At 39.0% G+C, this 18,720-nt stretch overlaps 1 protein-coding gene across 2 annotated transcripts in view; it reads right to left on the bottom strand.

Annotated features, from left to right (window-relative positions):
- Nucleotides 1-994: 994 nt before the first annotated feature.
- Nucleotides 995-18,720, bottom strand: part of IHO1 (interactor of HORMAD1 1) — a 37,146-nt gene continuing 19,420 nt past the window's right edge. For both annotated transcript variants that reach the window (XM_081302531.1, XM_081302532.1), the window contains 4 exons: nucleotides 15,716-15,764; nucleotides 15,436-15,523; nucleotides 3,036-3,139; nucleotides 995-2,534 (listed from right to left, as the gene is read on the bottom strand). In XM_081302531.1, the coding sequence (XP_081158657.1) occupies nucleotides 1,386-2,534; nucleotides 3,036-3,139; nucleotides 15,436-15,523; nucleotides 15,716-15,764 (1,390 nt within the window). In that variant the 3' untranslated portion in view covers nucleotides 995-1,385. The remainder of the gene's footprint in view (nucleotides 2,535-3,035; nucleotides 3,140-15,435; nucleotides 15,524-15,715; nucleotides 15,765-18,720) is intronic.

Here is an 18,720-nt window from a genome sequence, read left to right as displayed (position 1 = left end):
CACCTGTAGTCACTCTGGGAATTGATGAAACTTGGTGTGGCTGGACTTCTTCCTCCCATACTTTCTTTGCACTAGCAATGAAAATCATCAGGGGAGGCAATGGAATCCACAGAGGGCGGGTGAGCAGACAGCCAATGTAGCCCACAAGAAGAAGAGGCCAGGGCAGCTTGAGGCAGAACCCATACCTGAACTTCTTGGCCTCAGAAAATTACTGTGATTGACCATGGGTCCCAGTACAGACCACAGGAGGCCCTTGGTCTGAAAATGAGAGTGAGAACAGCTTAGGCTGGTGTCTGACACCCATGTCAAGGGTGTCTGTCACAGGCAAATTCAACTCCTCCAAATTTTTATGGGACACACCTCCCTGAAAATAAAGAATAAAAAATCAAGAATGACTGCTTTCTGAAACAGTCTTTTGGCAACTCAGTCTGCAGCCTAGTGGCCCTGGTGTTACTGAGTTAGGGTTAGGTTTTAAAGTTAGTGTCATTTACACTGAGGCCACTGAGTTGTACTGGAAATGGACAAATCCTTGAAATTTTTCATCCCATGAGGATTTTCACTTTCTTAGAAAATAGGATAAAAAACCAGTTTGAATGGGGTGTTGTTTATTCAAATCATCTATGAGAGCCTTAGAAAATAAAAATATGGTATCTTGTCAATTTGTTTTCTTAAATTTTAGAAAAAATTGAACTGGGGGGTCAGTTCAATAAACTTAATGAAAAAAATACATACTTTTTAAAGGTTTTATATTTTTTTATTACAAAAGAAACACGGAAGAAAATCTTATGTATGTGGCTTAGAACTATAGTGCTCTGAACAGTAGTTTTTGTGCATATTACCTCTCTTTCATTGGCAGCCTTAATACTGTTCAGCAGAAGACTGACTTAGTGTGTCCTGTATAAAATGCCCACTGGTTAAACAATGAAAATCCTAATATAACTAGATCAAGATAGAAAAAAATCCCAAGGTCTGGAAAGGTATTGATCATGTGCAGGCAATATTTTGAAGATGATAAATATGATGTTTGGGAGTCATGTTGCCACAGTACCAGTTTCATGAGAGCCCCTCTGCTACACAATATTCAAGGAAGCTCTCCCCACTTTCACCAAGTACCCTCTCTCCCAATGCCCCCACCACCAGGCTGTTGTTTCATATTTATCACCACTGGAGACCACTGTCTCTACATTTCATTCCAATAATTAAGGATGCATTTGTCTGTTATGCCCTTGTCATAGGCAAAATCTGATACCCAGAGAGTTGATCCTACCCCTGCCTCCCACTGAGCCCTTCCTAGCAAGGCCTCTCACCCTATCAACCAGTCAAGAATTCTCCAATTTGTCTTTCTACCTGAGCTCAATAAACCAACTGAAGTCACTGTTGGATGGTCAGAAGTCATCATCACTGCTATCAAAACCCAGGTCATAGAGCAAATTCTTCCCTGTCTCCTTGCATGGAGGAGACTCTGAATTTCCAAGGTTGAGGTCACTGAACCAGCGCATTTGGTGGTCCCCCTGGGAGCTACTGGAATGCAGATCTTTGTTTTGGGAAGAACATTCAGGAAACTTTGAGAGGCTCTCTTGCACTGCTGGTGCTATTTTACTGGACTTGACAGTTCCTCCCAGAACATGGCAGACTGATTTTGTGGAGCTTCTGGGACCCCGCAGATGCAGAGGCTGAGCAAGGGGTTCCTGCTGCTCCGTAGGGGGAATTCGTTCATCAGAAACTGGAGAGTGGGGATTCTGATATTTATAATTGAAAATACAGGTCTTACTTGGGGTTTGTTCTCTCTTCCTTGCAAACCTGCCTCTCTGGGTTTCCCTGGTCAGCTGCCTTTTGCATTTCCTCCCTCTTTCTACAGTCCTGCCTTTCTGTTCAGTTTCCAACTGTTCACTAGGGGCACAAGAGAATATGCTTTTTGTTTGATATTCTGGGCAGAGATTCTTAATGCTCATTGCAAAGTTGTGTAAATCCAGGGATATGAGCTGTGAATTTCCTTGGTAAAGCAGGTCACTGTCACCAAGAACTTTATGGCCTGGGATTCTGGAGCCATGGTTCTTGGAATCTGCTTTAGTAATTGCCCAATTTTTGCAATTAGTCTGTACTGACTTGTCCTTTACATGCTCATTTCCTTTACAAGGCCAAAGGGCTGGCAGTGCAACCTCTTTCTGGAGAGCATCACCCTTTGCTCCCTCACCCATGATACCAAATTCCCTAGTCACTAGGGAGCCTGTACTTGGGTTTCCTGCAGCAGTGTGAGCCTGGGCCTGCCACATAACCATCTCCTCAGAGGCATATTTTTCCTGCCTGGTGAAATTGAGGCTCTGGGTCAGACTTGGTGAAGTCTGAGAAGTGTTGTCTTTCACATGCTCAGGTATCTGAGGCACCAAGATCAATCTCTTCAGTTCTGCTAGGACACTGGGCACATTCAGCTGGTCTAGCTGTTCACACAGTTGCTGGAAGTCCTTACTCTGCTGGGCAACTAAAACTTCCAGGTTCTCCAGGTTGGATTTCATTTCTATAAACTCTGCTTGACTCTGGGGAAAAGCAGTGAGAAAAAGAGAGTGATGGAATATAAGTCAGAGTACACAATAAAATGTGAGAACAAACCACTGGACAAAGTCATGTCCCTTTCAGGGTTCCTCACATGGTAAGGATAACTATACTCTGGAGCAGAATCCTGGGCCCTACATCCTACCAAGGAACCCTGGGGAAGGAAAATAGCCTATACCCAAGTTCTTTTCTAATAAGCTTGTGCAGACCTCTGGTCTTTGCTGAAATTTCACAACTTTTTTTTTTTTTTTTTAGTTTTTAGTTGTAGCTACATCCCCAGCCCTATTTTGTATTTTACATAAAAACAAATAAATAAAATACCTTTATTTTATTTATTTGTTTTTATGTGGTGCTGAGGATTGAACCTAGAGCCTTGTATGTGCTAGGCGAGTACTCTACTGCTGAGCCACAACCCCAGCCCAAAATTTCACAACTTTAAAGGTAATTTTCTGAGTCTTAGTGAAAAGGTTGGGGTTTACACTTACAGTTTCAAATTTCTTCTGTATCTCAAGAATAGCTTGCTCCACATTGCTTTTCTCTTGCACTGCCTCAAATATCAGGTCACTCTGGGACCGTGCAGTATCTTGCACTAAATACAAAAAAATTACAATTCACCACATGACGACTGTGGTATACACCCCCTGCCCACATTGACATGGACTATTGAACCTTCTCTTCTAGCATTCAGGAGACTCTGTTCTAGAACAGAGTGCTTTCTTCACAGCCTCTATTTCCCTCTTTCCCTGAGAAGATTCTAGCCTGGATTGGCATCTATAGAGGACCCTGAGAATCTGATGCCCTTGGGCCCTGTCATGAGAGTGGGTTTTTTTGTTTGTTTGTTTTGTGGTGCTGGGGATAGAACTCAGAGCACTTGCTCTATCACTGAACTACACCCCCAGCCCAAGAATGATGTTTATAGAATAAACATATTATCCTGCCCCCTCTGACACTGGTTCAATTGTATTCCACTGGCCACTGAACAAAATCCAAATTTTTCTTTATTTTTTTGTGGTACTAAGGATCAAACCCATGCCTCCCCCCCTCCCCCCCGCCTTTTTTAAAGAGAAGAACTTTTTTTTTTTAACTTGTAGATAGGGACAATACCTTTATTTTATTTTTTTATGTGGTGCTGAGGATCGAACCCAGTGCCTCACACAGGCCAGGCAAATGTTCTACCACTAAGCTACAATCCCAGACCCATAACTGCTCTTTTTATTTTGAGATAGGTTCTAAGTTGCTGAAGCTGGCCTGAAACTTGTAATCCTTCTGCCTCAGCCTCCCAAGTTACTGGGATTATAGGCACGTGCCACAGTGCTTGGCAGTTCAGATCTTTAAACTGGCTAACAAGGGCTTACTTCTCCTTCCCCACTTCTTATCGTTGGCCTTCCCTCAGCTTGGAGTATTCCTACTTGTATCTCTGTCACTTCTCTCTTCCCTACAACTACCACCTTAGTCCAACTAATTCCTTTTCTGGTAATAGGCAGACTAGTCAAATTTAGGGATGAAATAAGACTTCCCTAAGGTATTTCTATTTTACCTAAAGTATTAAATCATGGAGGAAAGAATGGCACCAACAGTAAAAAAGAGCATGTTCCAAAAGAATTACCAAGAATTCAGCATGACTAAAGCATGGTGAGCATGGGACCAAGTAGCCTGAGTGGAGGCAGGCCACAGCTGGACAGAAGGGTATTTGTGCCATGTCAAGATTTGTGGACTTGATTCTAAGACTGATACCCTGATACAGTTAAGCAAAGAATTGGCATGATTGAATTGTCTGTCTCTCTTTTCGGTACTGGGGATTGAGCTCAGGAGCATTTGACCTCTGAGCCACATCCCCAGCCCTATTTTGTATTTTACTTAGAGACATAAAATACACTTAGCACCTCGCTGTTGCTGAGATTGACTTTGAACTCTCCTGAGCCACTGGGATTACCGGCTTGTGCCACAGCACCAGCTTGCATTTGCTCTTTAAAAGGAGAACTGTTTCAGTGATTTGAATGATAAACTGCAGGGTGAAAGTGCAGAACAGAGATCAGAAATTACTTAAATAAAACCACAATCATGTTAAGAATATTAAAGTGAGGGGGATATAGCTCTGTTGGTAGAGTGCTTGCCTCACATGCAGAGTACTTGCCTAACATCGTCAGCACTACAAAAAAAAAAAAAAAAAAAAAAAGAGGGAGAGAGCGAAAGAAAGATAAATATTAAAGCATAGAGCTTTATATTTATATCATAGAAATATGATTGAGTTTAGAAACAATCAGAAGTTTTCCACCCCACCCTGCATCCTGGGACACTTAACTGAGCCACACTTGCAGCCCTTTTTTATTTTTTATTTTGAGACAGGATCTTGTTAAGTTGCTGAGGCTGACATTGAACCTACAACACTCCTGCTTAAGCCTCCTGAGCTGCTGAGATTATAGGTATGAGCCACTGCAACTGGCCAGATGTTCTTTTTAATCTTATTCAGGCACATTTCAAACTCTATCAGAGAGAATAAAAAATTGTAATGGCTATTTCAAAACCCTTCTTTTAGATTTTTCTACTTTGGTAAACACACTGCAAATATTTTCAGTTCACATACATCTAAATGCGTACTAAGTACAATTTATAAATAACCAGGAATAGTACATAATATATTCTTTTTTTGTCTGCTCATAACTATCTAAAATGTTTCAGGATTCTTAACAAAATTTTTTCATTTTAGATGACTAAAAAACAATTTGGCAACATTAGAGTTTCTTTAACTCTTCCCAATAAATGGAAGTACTCAGAAGTACATAAATCCTGTTTTCTTTCTTTCTTTGTTTCAGTGCTGGGGATAGAACCCTGGGCCTAGTGCATGTGTAGGGTAGTTTTCTACCACTAAGTTACACTCCCAGTGCTAGGCCCTGGGTTTTTTTTTTTTTTTTTTTTTTTTTTTTTTTAAAGAGAGAGAGAGGGGGCTGGGGATGTGGCTCAAGCGGTAGCGCCCTTGCCTGGCATGCGTGCGGCCCAGGTTCGATCCTCAGCACCACATACCAACAAAGATGTTGTGTCCGCCGAGAACTAAAAAATAAATATTAAAAATTCTCTCTCTCTCTCTCTCTCTCTCTCTCTCCTCTCTCATTCTCTCATTCTCTCTTAAAAAAAAAGAGAGAGATTTTTTTTAAAGAGAGAGAGAGATAATTTTTTAATGTTTATTTTTATTTTTTTAGTTTTCGGTGGACACAACATCTGTTTTTTTTGTATGTGGTGCTGAGGATCAAACCGGGCCGCACGCATGCCAGGCGAGTGCGCTACCGCTTGAGCCACATCCCCAGCCCCGAGAGAGAATTTTTTAATATTTATTTTTTAGTTTTCGGCGGACACAACATCTTTATTTGTATGTGGTGCTAAGGATCGAACCCAGCGCCGCGCGCATGCCAGGCAAGCACACTACCGCTTGAGCCACATCCCCAGCCCATAGGCCCTGGGTTTTAACTACAATTTGTGTGTGTGTGTGTGTGTGTGTGTGTGTTTTTTACTGGGGATTCCTCTATCACTAAGCTACATTCTCATCCCATTTTTTATTTTGAGACAGGTTCTCATTCAGTTGCTGAGGCTGGCCTCAACTCGTGATCCTCCTGTCTCAGCCTCATGAGCCACAGGGGTTACAGACATGTGTCACCATGCTCAGCTCTAACTACAGTATTCATCTGTCTCTTGTCTCTTTATATCACTTATCAGCAAAGGGCAGGGATTTACCAAACAGTACCTAAATAAAAGTTTGTTTGTTTGTATGATACTGGGATTGAATCCAGAGCCATTTACCACTACATTACTCTTATCGTTACTCACTACATTGCTAGGGCTGGCTTCAAACTGGCAATCCTCCTGCCTTCACCTCCTGAGTAGCTGCGATTATAGGTGTGAGATATTAAATAATGTACTATTTTTATCTTGCCATGCTGGAGATTGAATCCAGGTCCTTGTGTATGCTATACAACTATCTTACCACTGAGTTCTACCCCCAATAACTAAATAAAAAAATCTTTGAAGTTCTAATGACTTACTTCAGAGTTTCTCATTGAAATAAAACATAATTCCCATCATAAAAGTAGGTTTACATTTCAGTTGTTTCATATTAGCATAAATTCTAGTTAGATTAATAATCTTAGTATAATTAAGTAAACTACCAAAAGGCAACAAGGGAAGTTATGTATAACCCTGTAATAGGAAAGGCCTTTCTAACAAAGACATAAAACCCAAAGCCAAGAAAAAAAAATGAGTTTTGTGTCATTGTTAAGTTTATTCCTAGATACTATTTTCTGTGTTGGTTTTAAAATGGAATTTCCCCACATTATACTTTCTATTAATTTCTTCCACTTTACTAAATTATCTTATGGTATATGGCACTGTTTTGGTTAATTATCAGAATAACAAGGAAAGATTAAAAAAAGAATCAGACATTTCAACAATGAGTCTAGAATTTGATGACAATGAGCAATGTCTTCGAATTCTGAGGTTGAGGCAAGAGGATTGAAAGTTTGAGACCAGCCTAAGCAATTTAGAAACATCCTATCTCAAAATTTAAGAAGTGCTAGAGATGTAGCTCATTGCTAGAGTGTTTGCCTAGCATGTATGAGGTTCTTGATTCAATTCTCAGTGGCACAGTAAAATAAAAATAATAAAATATAAAATTAAAAAGTAAAATAAAATGGGCTAGCAAAGTGTGGTGACACATGCCTGTAATCCCAGTGACTCAGGAGGCTGAGGCAGGAGGATTATAAGCTCAAGGCCAGGCTCAGCAATTTAGAGAGGCCATAAGCAGCTTAGCAATACCCTGTCTCAAAATTAAAAAATAAAAGGGCTGGGGATGTGGCTCAGTGGTTAAGCACACCTGGTTCTTCAATCCCTAGTACCCGAAAAAAAAAAAAAGGGGGGACGGGGGTTGGCTAGGGATGAAACTCAGTGGTAGAGTGCTTTCCTAGAATCTAGTATATGTGAGGCCCTGCCTGGCTCAATCCCAGTACCACAAATAATAACAACAATATCCCAAATAAACACAAGGAATTCAAATAGTAATAGAAGACATTTCAAACATGCAAGGTATCACGTGTACCTTTTCTCGAAATGCTGCTGGGAGATGTACATCATCAAAGCACAATACCCAGAAAAAAAAATGAATTCAAGACTGGAAGTGAAAAAGAAAAATGCAGTACACAGTAGTGCACACCTATAATCTCATCTACTCGGGAAGCTGAGGCAGGAGGATCATAAATTCAAAGCCAGCATGGGCAACTTATCAAGACCCTGTCTCAAAATAAAATAAAAAAGGACTCACTCATTCTTAAGATTATAGCAATGAGAGGCTGGGGTTGTAGCTCAGTGGTAGAGCGCTCGTCTAGCACATGCAGGCCCTGGGTTTGATCCTCAGATCACATAAAAATAAATAAATAGAATGAAGGCATTGTGTCCAACTACATCTAAAAAATAAATATTAAAAAAAAAAAGATTACAGCAGTGAGCCAGGCATGGTGGTGCACACCTATAATCCCAGTGGCTCTGAAGGCAGTGAGACACTGTCTCTAAATAAAATACAAAATAGGGCTGGGAATGTGGCTCAGTGGTTGAGTGCCCCCTGAGTTTAATCCCTGGTAAAATCCCCCCAAAAAAAAAGATTACAGCAGTAGCTTGAAGGGGGGGGGGTTGTTGATGCCTGGGACCAATATTTTGGAAGTATATTATGAACACGTTTTTGTTTAAATTTCTTAAAAGTGCATGAAGAAGTAAACAAATGAAGAATAAAAAAATGATGCCTTAAACATAAATAAAAGGGTTAGAGATGTAGCTTTGTAGTAGAGTGCTTGCTTAGAATGTGAATGTGCTAGGTCTCTGAGTTCAATTCCTAGTATCAGAAAAACTAAAGAAAAACCCCAACAACAAAAACTTTTCATTGGAAGTGGTGGCATTCACCTGTAGTCCCAGCAACCTAGAGGCTGAGGTAGGAAGATAACATCTATCCCTGGATTGAGTCAAAATTAGACAATCAGGGACTACCATTATGAGATAAAGACTGGGACAATGAAAAACCATTGGGCACAATAAACCATTAACCTTTACAGCATAGCATGTTCCTTCTCTACTCTTTGTACTCTTTTCCTAAACCCATCATGAGACCCTGATAAAACACAGAAGCAGAATGTTGGTACAAGATAGAATTGTTACTAGGGGAAAACCTAAATTGCCAGGGACCAAAAGGGAATTCTCCTTTAAAGAATAGCCTGACAGTGCCAGGGACTAGAAGGGAGTTCTCCTTCAAAGAATAGCCTGACAGTTACAAGAAACAGCCCCCTGGAAGACATCTTGCCTGGGAGACACCCTGCAGCCATCCATCTCCCTGAGACATCCTGCGGCCATCTGTCTTCCTGAAACATCCTGAGTTATCTCACCTTGTGAAGACTTCCAGCAACTGCCGATAAGAGAGCTTCCCCATCCCCAGCCCATAAATACCCCTGTGTGAACAATAAAAGTTTGCAGCTTGATCAGAACTTTTGTCTTGCTGTCACCTTCCGTGTCTCTTGTCCCTTCATTCCTCCCCATCTAGGTTCGCTGCCCACGTTGATGTGTCCTGCCGGTCGGGACACTAAATAAATGTCCTAGATTCACTTGCTCTTAGTCAACTTAAAAAGTCACTAATTTTGTAGGTCAGACAGCTGGGCAATACTTTAAATTAGTTTGCCACTAGTTTTTTTTGTTGTTGTTGTTGGGGAGGGGCGGGTGGCTACCAGGAATTGAACTCAGGGGCACTTGACCACTGAGCCACATTCCCAGCCCCATTTTGTATTTTGAGACAGAGTCTCACTGAGTTGCTTAGCACCTCGCTTTTGCTGGGGCTGGCTTTGAACTCATAATTCTCCTGTCTGAGCCTCCCGAACTGCTGAGATTATAGGCATGCACCACCGTGCCTGGCATTCACATCAGTTTTGATGATATCTCTTGACATGTCGGTAATGATGATGATAATGGTTCCTAGGTTACTTTTCAGGGATTTGATGGCCACCTTTGCTGAAAAACACTGTTTTTTAAAAATATTTATTTTTTAGTTGTAGTTGAACACAATACATTTATTTTATTACTTTTACGTGGTTCTAAGGTTCAAACCCAGATCCTTGCATGTGCTAGGTGAGCACTCTGCTGCTGAGCCACAGCCTCAGCCCCAAGAACACCGTCTCTTAAGTTGAGCCTGCAGACATCTGATGGGAGAATAGTATGGGATTTCTGTATTCATGCTATGTATGTCCCCTTTTCGGCCTTAACATTTGAGTCAGCCTCTACTTGGCTCTGCACATGGGTATGTTTTCTGTTGGAGCTGATATGAAAAAGCAACCTTGTGCTTTTTCAGGAGCTATATCAGCCCAAGTACCCAAAGTCTTTCAGCCCTAACATAAAGCTCAGATCAAGTCACAACGCCAGGATGTTTGCATAGAATGATGGCACCACCTATAAAGAGTCCTAGGACAATTCCATGATTGCTTATGGTCTAAATTTTGCATAAGAAGAAACATCTTTTGGAAACATGCTCCTTTCGACAAATCAATAAAAGCTTGTATCTCCTATCACAGAGTAGTCAGCTTCCTCATTGGTGCTGCTCACTTCAGTTGAAGCCCCAGTTACCCTCTTATCTTGCCTATATATTCATGCTTGCTTTATTCAATTTCATTTCTATTGTCACTAAGCCAAAAGTTCCTATCTCCAGTATAAAAAATATTGAATGTTCTTCCTACTGGAAATAACTGGGAGTGGAGAAAAGTTTTTTTTAAATTATATAGTAATAATAATTACTATCATAATTTTGCTATATATATGCTTGTGGGTTTTTTTTTTTTTTGGAGGGGTTGTATTGGGGATTGAACTTGAACCTAGGGGCCACTTAACCACTGAGCCACAACACATCCCCAGCCCTTTTTTATATTTTATTTAGAGATGGGGTCTTGATGAGTTGCTTAGGGCCTCATTAAGTTGCTGAGCCTGGCTTTGAACTCATGATCCTCCTGGCTCAGTCCCCTGAGATGCTGGAATTACAGGCATGTGCCACCATGCCCGACTGGTGTTATTTTTATACAGGGAGGTAACAGCTTTGCAGCAAAAATAAGGAACAATTCAATAATAAAATTACATCCAAATTCTTCAATTTAAAAAGAATATTTGAGAAAGCAAATTTCTCCTACTTCTCAACACAAGTACAATTCCATGTGTTGATCAATTAGAAAGAGACTGTATACTTATTTAGGTATGGAATTCCTGTTCTTAAACAAATATTTTCTAGCCAGGTGTGGTGACACACTCCTGTAATCCCAGTGGCCTCAGCAATTTAGTGAGACACTCAGAAATTTAGCAAGACTCTGTCTCTAAATAAAATACACACACAAAAAAAAAGGGCTGTGAATGTGGCTCAGTGGTTAAGTACCCCTGGGTTCAACCCCTGGTACCAAAAAATAAAAACAAAAAACTCCAGAAAGGGCTGGGGATGTGGCTCAAGCGGTAGCGCGCTCGCCTGGCATGCGTACGGCCCGGGTTCGATCCTCAGCACCACATACCAACAAAGATGTTGTGTCCGCCGAGAACTAAAAAATAAAATATTAAAAAATTCTCTCTCTCTCTCTCCTCTCTCACTCTCTCTTAAAAAAAAAAAAACCAGAAAAACACAAAAATATTTTCCAGACATCCATGTAGGCATATGTAATTATCCTTCCCTAGAAGAGTTCCTAAATAGCAAGTTTTTGTTTTTTTTTCAACAGTGGATATTACTGATCTTCATAAAAGCAGAGGATAAGAAAACCAAGCAAAGTGTTCAATTCTTGATTAAGGGCTCGGAAAGCATCTGTCTGTCATATATATTTTGTCCTTGTTCCCAAGGAAACACATTTGGATTCTTCTTTACTGGAGCTTTTGTATCAAGCTCATTACCTCCAGATTCTTTTTTTTTTTTTTTTGGTTGATTGGACCTTTATTTTATTCATTTATTATATATGTGCTGAGAATTGAATCCAGTGCTTGCTAGGCAAGCTCTTTACTACTGAGCCACAACCCCAGCCCAAATTCTATCCATTTTTAAGAAAATATTTAATTATGAAAATAACCCAAGGTCTTAGGATATGGCTCAGTGGTACAGTACTTGTCTAGCATGTACAAAGACTTGAACTGGGTCTCTAGCACCACAAAACAAACAAAACAAAACCCCTCAAAACCACAGGGAGGGTGTGGTCACACATGCCTGCAATCGGAAGGCTGAGGTAGGAGGATTACAAGTTTGAGGCCAGCCTCAGCAATTTAGCATGGTCCTATTAACTTAGAAAGACCCTGTCTCAAAATAAAAAATATAAAAGGGCTGGGGAGGTGGCTCAATGTCTGAGCACCCCTGGGTTCAATCCCCAGCACAAAAAAAAATCATAAAAAACCCTCAAATCCTTAACAATATATGTAAGCATATGATGATTCAGTTTCTTCCATGCAGACCTTAACCCAACTTCCTAGATTTAATTGAAGCAGTTTTTGGAATTTTATGTATTTTTCCATGTATATATTATGAATCCTGAGTGTGTGTGTGTGTGTGTGTGTGTGTGTGTTCTTTAGAAAACTCATGTCATTTCTGCTTTGACTATAAACATCAGGTATTTTTAGTTTTTGTGTAAAAATCCCATTTAAAATCCATTTCTATATTCTGGACCATATCTCTTTTTACATGTTAAGCATTTTTAAAAAATCATTTCTATTTTAGCAGCTTAAGTGCTCAATTCAGAGATGCAACTAGGAAAAAATTGTATTTGCACTGATGACAGCAATTTTCCTTTCACTCTCTAGTTCTGTTCTCCTTGCTGTGCTGCTGAGAGAAAGAGGAAAGATCTGGGAACCACCCTATATAACAGGAGACCCGTTAGTCCTCTTCCCTTTTGCGGGCAACATCTTTCCCAATTTTCACTGGCTGGATGCATCCCCCTGCAAATGTGTCCTGGAGCAAACTATGCACATGAATAGTACCTATCCATAACAGTGAACAGATATTTCTGTTTCATCATGTTCATATAAGTGGATCTTACCTTTCTGAACAATTTTTTAAATATTTATTTTTTTAGTTGTAGTTGGACCCAATACTTTTATTTTATTTATTTTTATATGGTGCTGAGGATCGAAGCCAGGGACTCACATGTGCTAGGTGAGCACCCTACCACGGAGCTACAACCCCAGCCTCTCTTAACAATTTTTTTTATGGTTTGCTTGAAAAGGCTTTTTTCACAATGTAAAATTATAAAAATGCTGTCCACGTTTTCTTCTAGTTTCTTATGATTTAATCATCACACTTAACATATTGATTTATATATGAATTTTAATTTTTTTGATATCAGTTACTCCTTTTTACTTTCCTATTGATCATATAGATAATTAATTTTCAACAGAAGTAATACTATACTCCACTTAACTGATCCACCTAAACTCAAAAGTAAAGTGGGGTAAATAATTTTATTATGTTGGTCCTTTATATCCTCAGATGAAGAATTGAAGTTAGATTAGATGGCTTCAGTGATGCTTCTGTCTGGGCAGGCAGACTGTGACTGAGAAAAGATTTCATGATCTTACTCTATGAAGGCATGAGGCACATAACACAAGACAGCACTTCCACATAATAACTTTACTTCTCCTTTTCTTGATATGAGTACAGTGAGTGAGGGCCTGGCCACCATATGATAGAAGATTTATCTGATTGCTTTTCTATTGCTGAGTTGCTTAGGGCCTCACTAAGTTGCTGAAGCTGGCTTTTCTATGCCTGATCATTACTTACAAAAAAAAAAAAAAAAAAAAGAATAATTCTGAACAGGCTACCTGTGCCTATTTTCAAGAATGACCTGGATTTATATTTTTTCCCTTTTGATCTTTTTGTTTGTTCTTTGTGTTTGTATGTGTGTGTGTCGGGGGGTGTTGGAGATTGAATCCATGGCCTTGTGCATGCTAGGCAAGCATTCTACCACTGAGCTATACCCTCAGTCCCATGGCCTTCTAATTAATATGATGCCAATATATTTGTTGTTGTTTGCTCTTTCAGTGTTGGTCCTCCTGAGTCTTACCCTCGGAAAGTTAAGGAAGGAATCATTAAGGACCAAAGATCAGAATTCATTTCTAGTGTTTTCTGTTTCTTAATCTCATATTGGGATCTTTGGCACTTCCACTTCTTTTTCTGGGACTTAAATACCACAATTTGCTGCAACTCTCCTTTTCATACTTCATATAGTTGTTTGTTTTGAAGACAGAGTCTTGCTAAATTACTTAGGACCTTGCTAAGTTGCTGAGGCTGGTCTCAAACTGGTCTCAAACTCCTGAGTAGCTGGAATATATAATTTTAAATGCAGAACAAAACAAGAATGCATTATGGTTTGCAAGAGTATCCCAAAGGCCCATGCGTTAAAAGCTTGGTTTCCAGTCTATGGCAAAATTGGGAGGTGGTGGAACCTTTAGGAGGGGAGCCTAGAAGGAATAGGTCATCAGAAACATGCCCTTGAAGGAAGTATGAGGAATTGGCCCTTCCCTGTCTCTTTCTTTGCTTCCCAACTATCATGAAGTAAACAAGCCCCTTCAACCACACGATTCCATTGTGGAATGTGCCACCACAGGTCCAAAGCAACAGGGCCAAATGGGCTTAAGCCTCTGAAGTTGTGAGCCAAAATAAACCTTTCTTCCTATAAGTTGATTACTTCAGATATTTTATCCTAGCAACAGAAAACTGACTAACAGAGTGCTTTTCTTAGCAACTTACAAATGAGTTATTCTATCACATTATACAAGGAAGCATCCTTAATTTGCTTCTGTTATCTGCCTTGCTATTTCTTATGGGGGTAACAGTCCTAGGGTTCCAGAACCAGTTTCCAATGTACAGTTGCCCTGTGTGTGGGATACCCAGGTTGGAAGCCAGAAGACAGAGTAGTGTTTCTTTGCAGTCAGATTGGGATTAATTTCTAAGCCACACAAAGGCATTGCTTTTTGTAAATCATGAGCAATTCATCTTATGCATTTGAATAAGTTGATTTCAACTTGTTTCAAATAAAAAATAAACAGACAAATGCAAAAAAGATACAGAGGTATAGTCATGTATTTTCTATTTTTTTTTTTCTAAGAGAGAGTGAGAAAAAAAAGAGAGTGAGAGAGGGGAGAGAGAGAGAGAATTTTTTTAATATTTATTTTTTAGTTCTCGGCGGACACATCTTTGTTGGTATGTGGTGCCGAGGATCGAACCCGGGCCGCACGCATGCCAGGCGAGCGCGCTACCGCTTGAGCCACATCCCCAGCCCCTCTATTTGTTTTAGAAATTAGTGGTTCTAGAGAAGTTTCTACTTAGGGAGAAATATGTATTCGTCTCCTATGCTTATAAGGTCCAGAGCAATGATTTCAATCACATTTAAATCACTAATTAAGGGAGCAGAGGTTTTTATAAACTGCAGCTAAAATTGAGAGTGATGCTGTGATTTACTAAAAGCAACTCTCACTGAAACCTAGGCAACAAGAAGGACAGCAGGTGACTGGAATATTTCTAACTCCTAAGTGGGTAGTGTCTCTATTGGTAGCACAGCCACCAATTCATCTGAGACTCAGGGAGGCTGCTGATTTACTTCAGGCAGTGAGATGAGAACCGTCTGTAGAGATACCTGCCCTGAGACAGCAGGGTTACCTGGTAAAGGATTAGTGCTTCACCAAAGGCATTGTGGGACCAAAGAGGTAGATCCCACTGCCCATCTCTTTAGGGTTAACCTCATGCACCCACATCTCATGTGAAAATGTGGAATCACACTCCTGGAAACCTGGCTAGGGTTAGAAAGTTCATGTTCACCATTTGCCAATACCTTCTGCTGATAAATACAAACATGAGAGACTCACATGTCTTAGCCACATTCTCCAAAGAATCCAAAATAGATTGGCTTCTTGAACTGAGATGTTCCTCAGACTTTTCCACAGACATCTGCAACTAAGAAACCCAAAATTAAGAAAACATTCACAGACTGTTGCCTTATTTTACTAACTTGGAGAATTGTCATTTAATGATCAATAAGGGTACTTAAAAATTGTGATTCTACAAGAACTAAAGACAAGACAGTATAGTTACTAAACTTCTTAAGATGTAAGATGCTCTAACTCCTTAAAATGTAGCTATACTTACCCTATGAATGCTTTCTCTGACCTGGGAAACAAAGTTGTATAGAGTCTCACTAGAATAGGAGAAAAAGAAAAATAACAAAGCTTTGTGAAATATTGAAACAACATGCAACAGAATTGATTCCATGAATATGGCAGGTGTCCATCTAGTATAGCATCAAAATACTGATCAGAGTTGGTGATTCAACCTGAGAAACTTCAGTGCCAGTTGGGGGGAATGTTAATTCTCCTTTTAAAAAAGGAGAATGTTAATTGTGACCGTTTCCAAGGCAAATCACATTTTTATTTTTAAAATTAACAATATATATATCTTAAATAAGAGTGAATTTTAGCAACAAAGTAGTTACTAGAGAAGGAAAGACCACCTTTCATTTTTACATCAACACTGGCTTCAGCAGTAGTGTTTTTTTTCTAGTAGTCCAAAATTCCTAAACACATCTTTGTCTTACCATTATGTTGACCAAAATAATGAAATTAATATACAGACAATTCTAGGGAAAATATTAATTTTCAATGAAAAAGAAATTATAACATATTTCTCAAATAAACATTCCATTCCTTTTTTTTCCAGTACTAAGGATTGAATCCAGGGTCTTACACATGCTAGGCAAGTGGTCTACCACTGGGCTACATCCCCAACTCTTTTTATCTATCTATCTATCTATCTATTTTATTTTGACACAGGGTCTCATTAAGTTGCTCAGGCTGAGTTCAAGCTTGCAATTTCCCTGCCTCCACCTCTTGAGTAGCTGGGATTATAAGGCATATGCCACCATGCCCTGCTAAATATCATATTCTTAAAAAGATGAAGACATAGACTGTCATTAATGAAATTCTACAGATTTTGCTTCTTTAATCTATAAAACAAATAAAAAATCAAATTTTGATATCCAAATATGACAACTCTTCATATTAATTCTGTTAGCTATTCTGTAAGACCGACTTTTTTTTTAAGTTGTTAATCAACTTTTATCCCATGTTAGGCAAGTGTTCTACCATTGAGCTACAACCTCAGCCCCAAGACTGACTTTTTAACAGAAGAATTTTCATGACTGGGAATGTAATTCAGTGGTACAGTACTTGACTACCATGTGCAGGACCCTGAGTTCTATTCCCACCAAAAAACCCAAAAAATCTAGAACCATATTCTCCAGGTGAGAAAGATTGGGATATTGCTTGAAAGCATTAAAATGAAAAAAGTAAATTAAGAATTTAAGAAGTGAAAGTTGTTATATTATAAAAGCAGAGAACGAGAAATAGTACCTAGAAATTAGAAATTAAAAATAGCAGAGGGCTTGGGCTGTAGCTCGTTTTTTGAAAAAATAAATAAAATTGATAAACTCTTAGCCACCCTAATGAAAAGAAGAAGAGAGAAAACTCAAATTACTAAAATTCATGATGAAAAAGGGAATATCACAACAAACACTATTGAAACACAGAAGATAATTAGAAACTATTTTGAAAATTTATACTCTGTTAAAATAGAAAATCCTAAAGACACTGACAAATTTCTAGAAACATATGATATGCTCAAACTTAATCAAAAGGACATACATAATTTAAACAGATCAATTTCAAGCAAGGAAATAGAAGACTCCATCAAAAGCTTACCAACTAAGAAAAGCCAGGGACCAGATGGATTCTCAGCTGAGTTCTATAAGACCTTCAAAGAAGAATTAATACCAATACTCTTCAGGTTATTCCATGAAATAGAAAAGGAGGGAACCCTACCAAACTCATTCTGTAAGGCTAGTATCACTCTGATTCCAAAAGACACATCAAGGGGCTGGGGTTGTGGCTCAGTGGTACAGCACTCGCCTAGCATGAGGCTCTGGGTTTGATCCTCAGCACCACATAAAAATAAATAAATAAAATAAAGATATTGTGTCCAACTAAAGAAATAAATTTTAAAAAAGACACATCAAGGGCTGGGGATGTGGCTCAAGCGGTAGCACGATCGCCTGGCGTGCGTGCGGCCCGGGTTCGATCCTCAGCACCACATACAAAGATGTTGTGTCCCCGATAACTGAAAAATAAATATTAAAAATTCTCTCTCTCTCCTCTCTCTCTCCCTCTCTCACTCTCTCTTTAAAAAAAAAGACACATCAAGGAAAGAAAACTTCAGACCAATATCCCTGATGAACATAGTGCAAAAATTCCCAGTAAAATTCTGGAAAATAACATACAAAAACATATTAAAATGATAGTACACCACAATCAAGTAGGGTTCATCCCAGGGATGCCAGATTGATTCAACATACAGAAATCAATAAACATAATTCATCACATCAGTAGATTAAAGATAAGAATCATATGATTATCTCAATAGATGCTAGAAAGCATTTAACAAAATACAGCACCTCTTCATGTTCAAAACACTAGAAAAACTAGGGATAGTAGAAACAACATACCTCAACATTGTAAAAGCTATCTATGCTAAGCTCAAGGCCAACATCATTCTAAGTGAAGAAAAATTGAAAACATTCCCTCTAAAAACTGGTACAAGAGAGGGATATCCTCTTTCACCACTTCTATTCAACAGTCCTTGAAACTTTAGCTAGAGCAATCAGACAGATGAAAGAAATTAAAGGGATACAAACAGGAAAAGAACTTCAACTATCACTATTTGCTGATGACATGATTCAATATTTAGAAGATCCAAATAATTCCACAAGAAAACTTCTAGAACTAATAAATGAATTCAGCAAAGTAGCAGGATATAAAATCAATATCCACAAAATCAAATGCATTTCTATACATAAGTGATGAATCCTCTGCAAGAGAAATTAGAAAAACCACCCCATTCAGGATGGCCTCAAAAACAAAAACAAAAACAAACAAACAAAAAAAAAAAACTTGGGAATCAATCTAACAAAAGAAGTAAAAAACCTCTACAATGAAAACTATAGAACACTAAAGAAAGAAATTGAAGAGACCTCAGAAGATGTAAAGATCTCCCATGCTCTTGGATAGGCAGAATTAATATAATCAAAATGGCCATACTACCAA

The sequence above is a fragment of the Spermophilus citellus genome, assembly GCF_964194105.1.
Source record: "Spermophilus citellus genome assembly, chromosome: 7".
NCBI lineage: Eukaryota > Metazoa > Chordata > Mammalia > Rodentia > Sciuridae > Spermophilus > Spermophilus citellus.
Note: the sequence above shows the minus strand (reverse complement) of the source record. Positions and strands in the feature narration are given on the sequence as shown.